This window comes from Cydia splendana, chromosome 6, assembly GCF_910591565.1.
Source record: "Cydia splendana chromosome 6, ilCydSple1.2, whole genome shotgun sequence".
NCBI classification, from domain to species: Eukaryota; Metazoa; Arthropoda; class Insecta; order Lepidoptera; family Tortricidae; genus Cydia; species Cydia splendana.
In genome coordinates this window covers 7,842,755-7,856,222 of record NC_085965.1, presented here as the reverse complement: position 1 = coordinate 7,856,222, position 13,468 = coordinate 7,842,755, and the positions used below count along the sequence as shown (strand labels likewise).

At 33.7% G+C, this 13,468-nt stretch overlaps 1 protein-coding gene across 2 annotated transcripts in view; it reads left to right on the top strand.

Moving 5' to 3' along the window:
- The window catches only part of LOC134791326 (guanine nucleotide-binding protein subunit gamma-e), a 54,841-nt gene extending 44,076 nt beyond the window's left edge, over positions 1–10,765 (top strand). For both annotated transcript variants that reach the window (XM_063762343.1, XM_063762341.1), the window contains exon 4: positions 8,074–10,765. In XM_063762343.1, the coding sequence (XP_063618413.1) occupies positions 8,074–8,179 (106 nt within the window). In that variant the 3' untranslated portion in view covers positions 8,180–10,765. The remainder of the gene's footprint in view (positions 1–8,073) is intronic.
- Positions 10,766–13,468: the final 2,703 nt, after the last annotated feature.

Genomic DNA, 13,468 nt, shown 5'->3' with positions numbered 1-13,468 from the left:
AAATTAATTACACAATTTGGTCTGCGCCTGCTTTTTTTGTGAAAAGATTGGTGTCGTGGCCGAAAGGGGTTATTGGATCATGTAGACACTGGCCAAGCTAACTTCGCACAAACTTGGCAATAAAAATGCATATGTCGTTTCCAGATCATAGATTTTGATAATTTCGTGAAATGTCGTTTTAGAATTGATCTGCATGGTGTGGTTAAATTCGGTTTGACTTTTTCATGATGTGGCATTCTCCTGCCAGTCAACTATTGGGTCCAAAAGAAACTTGTAGCTTACAAGCTTAGCAAGAGTTACAGGATGGAATCCTTCACTAACTTACTACAAATTTATACTAACCAAAAAAAAAGATAGAGTCAGACCAAGAAAAGTTTGCAACGATTTTGATAGCATACGCAGTGCAAGTGTTATTTATACGTCATAACTACAAAGAAGTTTGACGTTTAAAATAACACTTGCACTGCGTGTGCTATCAAAATCGTTGCAGACTTTTCTTGGTCTAACTTCTAGGTAATAAGTTCAAATAATTTGAAAATATTAAGTTCAAATAGTTTTTCTACGCGGATTATAATTTAATTTGCTCTACTACTACTGATTGTATGTTCATATAATATTCTTTAATATATTTACTCGTATTTCAACTAATTTTAGCATCGCTCGCAGTATAACCCCATATTTTACACACAAACAAAGGATCATACCCGTTGCTAAACATTATTTCGAATTTAATGTAGATTTGTTTGGACAATTTACGGGATTTGCAGCCCTTCTTTACCTACACATGTCAAAGGTTTGAGCAATTAAGACAATACAAATTCAGATTCACAAACGTTTATCTTCCTCTTTTAAAATACACAATCAATTACCTAAGGGTAAATGTAAATGGAATATCTGACCGCAGCTGCACTACTAGTACGAACGCGTCGGTGTTATTGTCAATTTCCACAGTAAAATGAATAGTATAGTGCTGCTGTCGTTGGAAATGTACTGTCACCTTAAGAGTTAAGACGAAAGTGGAGGACCCGCGCGAAATCGCCTTTTCATACAAACGTAGCCTTCATTTTCCTCTCTGCATATTAACATTATTGAAAATATTTCGACACAATTTGTTGTATAACAACAACAGCTATGCCCCTACGTTTGATTTTTTTCGAATTTAGGGGCATAATGGGCAAAGCTATGGTTAATTAAAGTACATCCAATTATCTAAAAATATTTTCCATTACCTAGAAAGGAAAAATGGGGACTATGTTTGTATGGAGAAATGAACGTCCCCTTTTCTCATAAAATAAGGCAATATTGCAGCGCGGCATTACTGCCACCGACAGTGCCGGCTGTGCTGCTCCCGTAAATATCAAAATGATTGTTGCTGCTGATAGGACTTTCACGACATTTTTTTTTTTACATTTACGGTAGTATTGTCACGCCGCATTACTGCAGCAGTAATAATGGTGTAGTCTGAATCCGAACGTTACCTTAATATGACGTCCCTAGTGCGCACCGCCTAGCTTTCATATTGATTATCACTTTGACAAGTCACTGATGAGTGCCGTAGAAGTGTCCAACTGATATATTTGCTAACGTCTGCGTAACTTACTTTCTATACGTCTCGCACTAATATACGAGTACGAGCGAGATGCATATAGAAAGTAAGATACGCACACGCTAGCGAATATGCCAGGGACAAACCGCTGGTATCCATAAAGGTGCAAAGTAAAATTCCTTGCCTGTAGGTACTCGCTAACAGTCCCACCACATACATATTTATGTTCGTATCCATAAAACAAATAAGGGTTCCATACTATTTTCCAAACATTACTCATCCTTTATTGTCGCTTTGTTTTTGCAATTTAAGATAATCCTTCCCATTTTCGCGTCTCTTTTCAAGTAGGTAAACACAATGAAAATCTTTAATATCCGCGAGCGTCTTTATTTATAAAGGAACGTAGGCATTTATAGAAAAATAAACTTACAGAAAAAATACGGCCAAATGTCGATTAGGTACTTATAGTTATACTTATACCTTATACGTAGTGGTAGAGTAGAGGTAACATTACATTTTGCAACAGCATAGCAGCACAGCGCTGCGGCAGAACGTGTTGCTGCAAGATTTTTTAATCCACGTCGGTGGCAAACTAGTTTACGGCCCGCCTAATAAGCGGTCACCGAAGCCTGTGGACGCTGGCAACCACGGAAGTGTCTCATGCACGTTTCTAACGTTTTAAAAACCTGGACACTCCTTTTTTGAAGATCGCCAATTCGCCATACTGTAGTCCTTTGGGAAAACGTAGGTAGGGAATTGACACACAAAACACAAAACAAGCAAAATAAGCTAGTTTTTTCTTTGTTAACCATATTTCGAATGCTAAGTAAACGGATGCCATTTTGTTTCACATACGTATTACATAAACCGAAATTAAACTTTCGTGAGACATATTTGAAACTGTTTAGACGAAAACGGTTTCACTCACTTGAATTTTTACTCGCTATTGGCGACATGTTTCGGGCCGCCGCGAGCACTCGAGCCTGAGGAAGGACCCCCGACGGGCCCGAAACATGTCGCCAATAGGGACTAACAATTCAAGTGAGTGAAACCGTTGTCATCTAAACAGTTCACATTCATAAACATCAGTAACTAGACACTCAACATTTATTAATGTTTACATCAAAAATAAATTTACGACCGTCGGAGAGTTATCGACTCGTAAAACGGCGCGAAGCACTTTAATCGGTTATCCGGGTGAGTAAGCGAGACAGCGCTGTCCACGTATTATAGCGATGTCCCGGTCGCACATAATAACAACAAAGTAAAGACTTTGTTTAGAATAAATTTATAAGCGCATTAAAACCTAATATTGAGATTGATGTTAATTTTAGGTTTTCATTGCTTCTAATTTGTGCAAACTTATGATGTGAATAAGATAAGGGGAAATTTCCTTGTTGCGTCACTCAAGACCTGTGTGCACGTGCACAGTGCACATACACGCACATGCGGCGGGTGTGTACAGGTCTTTACCGCTAAGATGCGATCACATTGACTGAGTTTGAATGTGTCCTTACTTTTCTTTTAAGTATTTATTTCATTTTATTAAATTGTTTATACTTACGTCTTCCAGATCTTAACATTAAGGGGCCCACAGACCAGGACCAGGACCAGTTCGCCGGACGATATCAGCCTGTCAGTTGTTCGGAACTGTCACCTTTTGCGTTTAACTGACCGGTTGATATCGTCCGGCGAACTGGTAATCTGTGGCCCCTTTAGATATTAGTATTATCGTCAACTAAAATAATTAACTATTTTATTTACCTATAAGAAGACGAACGAGGAGGTTCTGAGCATGGCAGGAGAGAAAAGATGCCTGTTAGACACAGTAGCTAACAGAAGGGGCAAGATGGTTGGCCACCTGATACGACACGACAGATTCTTTTTAAACATCCTGGAGGGCAAGATTGAGGGGAAAAGACGCAGAGGAAGGCCCAGGCTCACATATCTCAGCCAAATAAAAGATAGAGTTTCTGTCGTGTCGTACGAGGGAGTTAAAAGGCTGGCCCAGAAAAAAGAAGAGTGGCGATTACTCCACCGACAAGAGCATAGCTCTTAAATTCTGACGATGATAATAAAGTAATACAATTGTTAAAAAAATATTATAGTCCAAAATATGTAGAAACTTTTTTTATATCCGCATATTGTTGATAACGTTTAAACGCAAACTTATCAAAGATAAAAGAGAACAATAATTGAAAGACAACACGTTTTTATTTAGTTAAATCATCGTAGTTTTAATTCTTAATGAGATTTTGTAAAATACTTGTGGGTAATAATACCCTACGTGTAGTAGTGTAAGTAAGAAAAATATCCCTAAATATTCTTTGTCAACGTGTTTTTGGGCCACCTGTATAAAGTTCAATTTTCGAGTACCGTAAAATGGGGTGAGTAGGGATTACAAGGGCAGTTGGGTTATGAATGGGGTGAGGAGGGATGACAGAGGGGTGAGTTGGTTTTTACAGGCTACTGCTACGTAAATTATATATTCTAATAACAAATCAAGCTATTATAATGTTCATAATCCCAAAGTGTCGATCCAACAATTTTCAAAACTCACCTTAGTAGGAAATCCCTGCTCACCCCTGCTACGGGGTGAGCTGCGATTTCCTACTATTTCGTATTTATCTTTAAAGTTATGAAATGGAACTACACAAAATCATGAAAAAACTAAAATTCAAAAGACCGGAACATTTAATATGTATAAAATCAGTTTGCCACATGTAAAAATAAAGTTTTATCGAGGTTTGAATGTCAGTTTTGTCCCTACTCACCCCATTTTACGGTACTTGGAATGGAGACAACGCAACAAAAACAAATTAAATAAATTCATAAAATTTATATCACTTCAAACATTTAACTAAAACCGTAAACCACTATCACGCATAAAACTACTTTAAACTCGCAGTTATCCAAAAACTGCTCCGTTTCAGCCTCCGAAGAATAGGGAAGTTTAAAATGGAAGTCATACGTAGACGTAATTTACGATAACAGTCCAACTTTGGGTATAAACTGGCGGATATTTTGAGGGTAAACAGCCTCTTTATTTTCCATTTACTTGTGCGGATTTATCCTCTAGCGACCCAGAATTTTAATACTAATACAAATTACCTCCGATGAAATTTAAATCGTTATTAAATGGAACACTGGAACAGCAAAGGTTGCTTTTGTTTTGGTTTGTTCGAATTTATATCGAAACAAATTAAATTCTGTTTTCTATAGGTACTATTAATTCATTTTTTTGTATGGTGTGCCGCTAGAGGTTTAATTGCCTCGAAAGTTGTTCGTTTTGAAACTTCTTTTGTTTTTAAGTGTACAAAGTACACCGCGGTTAATTCTTGTCTTGTGATTAATAAACTATAGACTGCTGCGCATTCTTCGCGCATTTTTTCATCTGTTCCGAATATGAAAAATGGTTTGGAACAAAACTTATCGCAAAGTTTATGCTCTACAATATTTACCTAGATAGATATAAAATTATAAATATAATTGGCGTAGAACTTGATATTTGGTAAAAACCGACTTTCCAACTTAATAATTCAATATCAATATCAATATATTTATTGCTTACTTTTACATAAGAACTTAACTTAGGTACAAAATGCGGTGTGGTACATTGCTATACATATAGATATATTTTTACTTTTATGGATATGCAAGGTATAGCGAAAGCAAGCTACCCTCCGTACTAGTTTACACTGTATTACAATTATTCCGAAACCCTTTATTTTACTGAATCATGGTTATTCTACTTAATATTAGAAACATACATATACTTTTAAATATACTTATGTAGATAAAGAAAATATTAACGGTATTAAGGTAAGTACCCCTATTAACGAGCCCATTAAAATCGGCACTGATTACCGCGGTATGTACAAAAAGGCGTTATATAAGAAAGCCTATTGACTTTTTTAAAATTGAAGTACACACAAACAAAGCCTTCTCTATTGACTGTCGAATAAGTATAGCACTAGTAAAGAAACACAAAGTAAACAATTCGAAAAGCGTAAACTAACTCATCGGGGGCGCAGGATTTGAATGCTCCATACTACGCGCAACACCTCAAGTAAGCAAACGCGTATTTTATTTAGTGATTTTCATAGTAATTATGAATATTATAGAAAGACTAAAACTTTATATCAATTCTTAATTATGATATTTATGGTTCCCAAATCCTCAAATTGTAAATATTTGCTTGCCAATAGTAAAAAACAGGAAATTAAAAACCTCGGTGTTGGGTTCCATTTTTTGGTGTGGTTCCTAATTTCGAGGTATACCTCGGTAATAGCGGAAACGGTAGTTTAAGTTCGAAGGGTTATATATTCATATGTAAATACATATTTCCTTAACTCTTGATGTTATTCAAATATTTAACCATCTATAAAGCTAAAGAGCTATTAACGTGGTGTGAAATCTATTCAAGAACTCTTAATTTTGACTACAGTTTGCACTTAATTGGAGGTTTCCTTAGAAACCATTTTATGAGAATCTTGTTTAAATATTGATATAAAAACAAAAGCATGGCTGTCAAGTCTGTTTTATACAATGTTTGATTGTGTTCAAAATGTACGCGATCTTTATTTATTTTTATTACTCGTAATCAGTTTTACAATAATGTGAATTAAACCGTTTACCGATGGTTACAAAACACATCACTCGGTAATAAGATGTATGGGAACCCAATACCGACCCACCTACAACTTTGGTAGGAAATAAATAGGTTCATAATAATTATAATTATTATAATACCTATTGTATTACTTATGTTGGTGTATTATAATTATGTTCTAATTAAAATAATTTGAACATATAATACACCAACATACTTATCGTAATCCAACGCGGCAACGCAGCGAGCGTGATGGGCACCTTTGCGTCGGGGGCAGCCCGGGACGGGTTTCAGTAGGTTTTTTATTTTATACATATTTAGTTTATATTTATATTTTAGTTTAGTTTTTAATTAATGTAAAATTGTGTCCGGATTATGTGTTGTGTAAAAGATGCAGTACATTGCATCCAATATTAATTTATTTTAATGTTTGATTTCACATATTTTGTATTGGATCAATTTGATGTTGATGGGCATTTATTTGTGTGATGAACACAGATATTTGTTCCTAAGTCATGGGTGTTTTCTATGTAGATATATAAGTATGTCCAGCAGTGGGACGTATATAGGCTGAATTATTATTTTATTTTATAAATTTGTATTTATCTATATAAGTATGTATATCGTCGACTAGTATCCATAGTAGAAGCTCTGCATAGTTTGGGGCTAGGTTGATCTGTGTAAGATGTCCCCTTATATTTATTTATTTTATGTTGTTTTATGTAGATACTTGTATACAACATGTATTTTTGATACGACCACATAATATATTAATTATCTAAGTGTAGTTAGTAGGTGTAAGTAGACTCAAAGGTATTCACTTCCATAATTATGTTTTACTAAAAATCCTCTTATTTTTCCTTATAGAAAAACCTAATAAAAATATGAATTGAATCTTATGATTGGAAATCTGATTAAATATAATACCTACTATTTATTTAACTACTATTGTCAAATAAATATAAGTAGGTATATAAAGAAGGAACTAAAAATGCGATGGGTTTATCTACCCTCGTAAAAAGGAACCCTTATCCGCGGTATTTGGGTAGCAATGATCAATTACCACGGTAATAGGCGATTTCGACGTTTTAGGTTTAATAATTATTATTTTCTATATAACTGGCCAAACCAAGTCCAAAAACGAATAAAATATAAATTTCGATGTACAAACTATCATAAAAAAATATGTCTTTGTTCATACAGAGCCAACTTATGCTTCATTTTTGGCTGTCTTTGTAAAAGTTGCTTAACCCCCTCGTTAATAGGGGTACTTACCTTATGACAGGCTTATTATATTCTGAATCTTGATGCAAGAATAACAAAGCCAATATCTTAAACTCCATTCGATTCAACCGGTACCTAACAGATTAAATTATACCTGAAAAGAACGAGATTAATTGGAACGCCGCGACTCTCAACTAGTGAAAAGGCTGTTTTCTTTGGGGGCTGAGAACTTTTCAAGCGCACCTACTAATTTAATTAAACTTTCTATATAATTGATTTCATTCATACTGAATTCGTATAAAGCGAGGAAAGTTGAAACGCCAAATTCCATTGTGACTTTAGTGCACTATGTAACTTATTAAATGCTTTATTTGAAATTAAGGAGCATAATAAGGCTTTAATAATCTTTGACGTAGTGCAAATTATAGGGTTTTACCATTTTTTCCAACTGCTGTTTAATCTTAATAGTTTTATAAATCCTAAGTTTCTTAAATAATGTTCTCACGGATGACGTAATATTAATATAAAGCAATAGGAAGGACCTAAAAATAATTTCATTTCTATGTATTTTCACAAGTAAGATATTTTCTTCCAACTGTGAACAAACATCCATTTTATTTTAATACTCGAATTGCTCTACTAAATCGCCATATATTATTCTAGCTTAATGAATGTTTATTCTTTGTTACAGAATGAGGGAATACGTAGAGGAAAATGAGAAAAACGACCCCCTCATACACGCGCCCGACAAGAAAAACAACCCCTGGGCCGAAAAAGGCAAGTGTGTCATCATGTAATCATAAATAGGAACTAAAATATCACCAGATTCTAAAATATACACACATAAAGGATGAGGAGTGTAATATCACAAGGGAGTTGCTCAAGATAATCAAGGTTTTGGATGTCACGAAGGACCATCGGGCCAAAGCCTTTCGATGCATTCGATTTCGTTCGTAATTTTCTTTCACCGTTTCTAGTCTGTTCAGAAGAGTGTACATTTTGACTGCGAAGGATGTACTTATGAATGTTTCGTTTAAATTTAAAATGGTTGTAAATACGTTAAATTTTGTATTTCTAGTAATAGAATGTTCGGTCGGATCAATCGGTAGAGCTAACGGGGTGGTTAATAAATGAAAGTTAAAATGTAATGAGAATATAAACAAAAATTAAATGTGTTACAGCCGTGGTGTTCTGTTTTCGTATATTAAGATTTGAGAATTTATTTTAATCTTAGGTATCGAGAATAGCTTCGATGGATATTTGAGTTGAATCAGTTACTTTAATGTCAGAACCCAAGCGGTTCCATGCAAAAACAAAGCAACTTCCTCTTCCAGTAATTTGTATGGAATTGCTGTGGATTCTAAACTTCACGTACGTTTATGTCAACTTTTAACTGATCGTCGAAACTTTGCCATCGAAACATAGCATAAAACGACATTTAAATGTGATAATTCTCTGAGCTCATGAATTTTCGCATTTAAAAATATGTATTATATAATAATAAATCTATAGGGCATCGCATGTCACAACTTAACAAATGTTGGCGCATCACACGTTAGGAATGTTATCGTTAAAATTGGCAATAAAAGGTGTGTAGATGATGAGATCGTGTTTAAATATAGATTAGTGAAAGAAAACTAAATGTAAGGTAACTTTGATGAATAAAAACAACATAATCTTGTTCGAAACCGAAGTATTGTTAAGCTGAATTAGGATACTTTTTTATGAACACGGGTACATTCTGCAGTGCCATTATCTAAACTTAGCGATCTATCTTCTATTCTACTTTCAATACCATATTCAATATTATTAGACTTAACCCCCTCTTCATTTACCGCTCTTATATTCTACATATTGACTGTTTCGTTCCCTTCATTAGGTTTCACTACAATTTTAACGTAGCATTCGATTAGAATAGCATAATTCAAAATTAAATTGAAAATAATCTACCTAAGTCGTTGAAAGTTAATTCGTTCAATGCAAGCTATCGTAGTTTCCAAATAAACTTCTTCTAAATTATCTCTTAAGATTTCTCGGATGAAGACCCTGAAATGTTTTTAGAACTAATGCTTTAAGAAAATCTCTGGATTTATTTAAAGTGTTAGTGGAGGAACCGTCTCAGTGTCCTCGACCTAAGTAGCAATAATCTATTCCATTTAAAAGGATTAACTAAATCCTACTTTGATTAAAATAGAAAAGTTTAAAAACTTATGCACTGTAGATAATTTAGTATAAAATAAAAATCTAACCTTACACTAAAAAGTCTCTATAAATTTTAAAATCTCTTACCCCTTTACCATATCTAGAAATGAATTACGAGAAATCATTCTGGCTGTGAGTAATTCCAGTTTGTTTAGATGCTTCACTCATCTATCAGTCAGTCAATGAATTTTTTATACGAAGAAAATGCTAACACCGACAATAATTATTCATGCTCACGATTCATTTGTCTTAGGGCTTCTACAACTCTTTAAAAAGGTCAATATTTTCGCGTGTTGGATGAATGAACTAGGCTAGAATTGAAACCCGTGAATGAACTTAACGAAATAAATAACAACTGAGATAAAGTTGGTTTCTTGTCATCTCTAATGTTATTAGAAAATTGTACACACAAAAATATATGATCTTTTTAAGACTGTGCTAAGTAGAAGCAACGAATATCAGGAATAGATGCACTACCAAATTGTAACCTAAGTCAATTTCTCATACGTACGCTATCTCGTTCTTAGCCACATCTCCCTTCTGTTCTCCTTCTGTCTCATCACTTAGTTCTCTCTTAGCTACGATAGTCTTAACATAGGCTTAGTAAGTAATTAGTAGACCTAGGTTTAAATAAGAAACAAGAGAGTTGTTTGTTAATCTAATTATACTAAAAATGCAATTCAGAAAATTAACCTTAGACATAATTAAATAAAATGAAGTGTAATCGTCTATATAAAAATTACATAGTTAAAATTAAGAACTTGGGATTACCTTTCGATGGCAAAGTTTCTAATTATAGTATGATTTGTGTGGAATGGGAGCTATTCTCGAAATATCGATATTCCGCTAAGTTGTTATCATTTGTTTTTATTTATTGATTTTAATGTAAGTTTTGTGAAACCAAAGATTTCCTTGTGTGATTCAATGAGTTTTGTGTTCATGATGATACAATGACATTTTGATATTATCATCGGATGTCATTTGGATGTCATTGTATCGTTAATGTCACATTTTTTAAGCTAAGAATAAACTTAAACAGTAATTTTTAATGGATCAATCCAAAATTTAATAACTAGATAAGGTGATATTGGAAATGATTTTTTTAGAATCAATAGGTTTAAGGTATCGTATGTTATTATTAATATGTAAACAGTAATCACTGAAATAAATGAAAATCTGTACTTCTCTTGTTTGATTATTTTCCTTAAAATCCAGTCATAAACAAAGGAAGAACATAGGTACAGTCAGGGCCGTAAATTTAGAATAGAATAGAATAGAATAGAGAGCGTTTATTCGTGACAAAAATAAATAAATAAATAAATAAAACAACAAGCACCACAATAACACGGTCACGAAATGGTCCCGACTCAGCAGGTGCTAGCCTGGCTAGGCTAGCGCTGGTCTTCCGTCGGGGCCATATTTAAACCCACCTATATTCAATTGTACCTTTTTTAATGGCCTTGGGTATTAAATACATTTTTGGGATCTTGACTATACCTATTAATCTACAAACATTAAAGTGGTTAAATCTATTCTATGAGACAATTTAGAATCTACCTAAATCTATTCTGATACTTAGAGCCACATACACAAAATTGGTAAATCCTGACTATGTGAAGAAAATTTTGCAGATTAAATCAACTGTGAGTGCATATCTGCTGTTTTGTTTTTCTGTTTTTATTTTACCGGGTGTCGCCGTCGACGGATACGTCTGGGAGGACATCATCATCATCACTGTTTTCTAATAAAGGTAAGTGGTAAGTAATATAAGCAAATAAATCAATATAACACCATAAGCTGATAAAAAAAGCAACACTAAGTTACTCGTGGCTAACTATAGTTATACAGGATGGCTAAAAAATAACTGCATTCCCGTTGCCAGGGAGGTTTTGGGATTATACTGAGCAACTTTTACTATGGGACCAACCCAGAAATCGCGATGTACGAGTATATTAAGCCACCGTGTATATTTATTTATTTATTTAAGAAACAAACAGTCTTTTATAGTTATATATAACACTGGAACTTTTCTTAAAACTAGACTTACAGTTTCCTTAATGAAAATATTTTAACATCATGCTTATTAAGTAGTTTCTACATAGTAAAACAGTAGTAGTATATTATGTATATAAGGTGCTACCTTATTACTTGCAGATATTTATACAGCTGATAGTACTCGGTTCCTGGAGTATATTTAAGTATGAAACATTATAGGTTTTACGATGTATTTTGGAGAAAATTTAAAAACACATTTGCTACTTATAAACATCCTGTTAATGTGATTATTAAATGTCAACACATTGAACAGATTCTAGTACCTCTTTTACCTAACACCTCTGGCCACTTCATCCTAATAACCTTTTGCAGTTTTCCCGCCGAACCATAATGAAATATAATTCTTTGTTCGGTAAATTAAAACAAACAAAATATTAATTTCAATTTAAAGTTAATTGTTTTAAAGTAAAGTTTAAAATATCTGCAACTAATAAGGTAGCACCTTATATAAATATACAGGATGTCCCTAGCCATTGGACAAAGCCGAAATGTACATATGCATTAGGGTATTAGAACCAGTATACAAAGTATCATAACAATCGGTGTAGCGGTTACGAAGAAATTAACAAATTACGATTTTTTTACTTTGGAGCAACCTGTATGTGTTAGTAGCTCCTGAGGTAATAAATAGTATGAAACCTTCTTCGACCGTTTTGATTATCTTTTTTATTTATGACATTAATAAGATTCTAACTTTTGACAAATGTCATCATTGCCGCACATTTTCAAAAACACTGCCAATGTTTTTGCCAATTAATACAGCATGTTTCTTTTTGTTGTCGATTATTGGAAATAACTTTTGTTTGATAATTTATTTTTTATCTTTTGTTCTAATTAAAAAAATATTACCATTAGAGCATTTCTGAGAAGTAACCCTACGTGGGATTTCAGGGTTTGTCCAATGGCTAAGGTCACCCTGTATATTGTGTTAAGGTGAAGAAAGTGCTTTTAGATTAGTAGATACATATTTGCCATTTACAAAATTACCCTATTAAGGTTTCGAAGTAAGTACCTAACCCTTCGTAAGGGTAATGTTGTAAATGGCAAATATCTATTAATCTAAAAGCACTTTCTACGGTAGATATCAACAGTATTACAGTACTAAAGGATGGTAAGCATTGCAGTAGCAGCGTAATTAATTAGGCCACTTTTGACGCGGACCTCGTACTAAGAAAAAAACATATTAACACTTGCTAAGAAAATTTTACTTGTTCTCCTGCACAACAGATAGATATATGTTTTAATTTTTGGATATTATTCAATGAAATAATTTTTATCTTATCTTTATCTTATCTTATCTTGAAGTTTGACATCGTTTAGTTCATACGAAACGAAATGGGTCATAAATTAAAACTTGACTGTACACAGGTGCAAGTTAAAAATCTAAAAGTGTTTTTTGCTTAAGTACCTAACACAGAAGAGAACTTTAATCAATATTATGAAAAATAAAGAAAGGCATTCACGCTATTTAGTCGTATTTTGACTACTAAACGCGTGTGTATGACCCTTAAGAAAAGTCGTAGAAAATAGCACTTCGGCACGTACGCCACGAGTAACTTTACATCGTTAAAGAGAAGTTGTGTTGACTGCAAAGTTCATTAGTTGTCTAGGCGTGAGACTTTTTGCTTAGTAGAACGAACTTAAGCATTATCAAGAACGAACTTAGGAAATCTCATTACACTCGATTTGATTTACAAACAAAATACCTGTAAGCTAAACGTACTAGTGCTCGACATGCTAATGCCCAATAGATGACACCTTGCTGTCACCTCTATTGACAATGACTTAAGTTTCAAGATGACATGTACTGGGACCGCGTCGAGCACCAG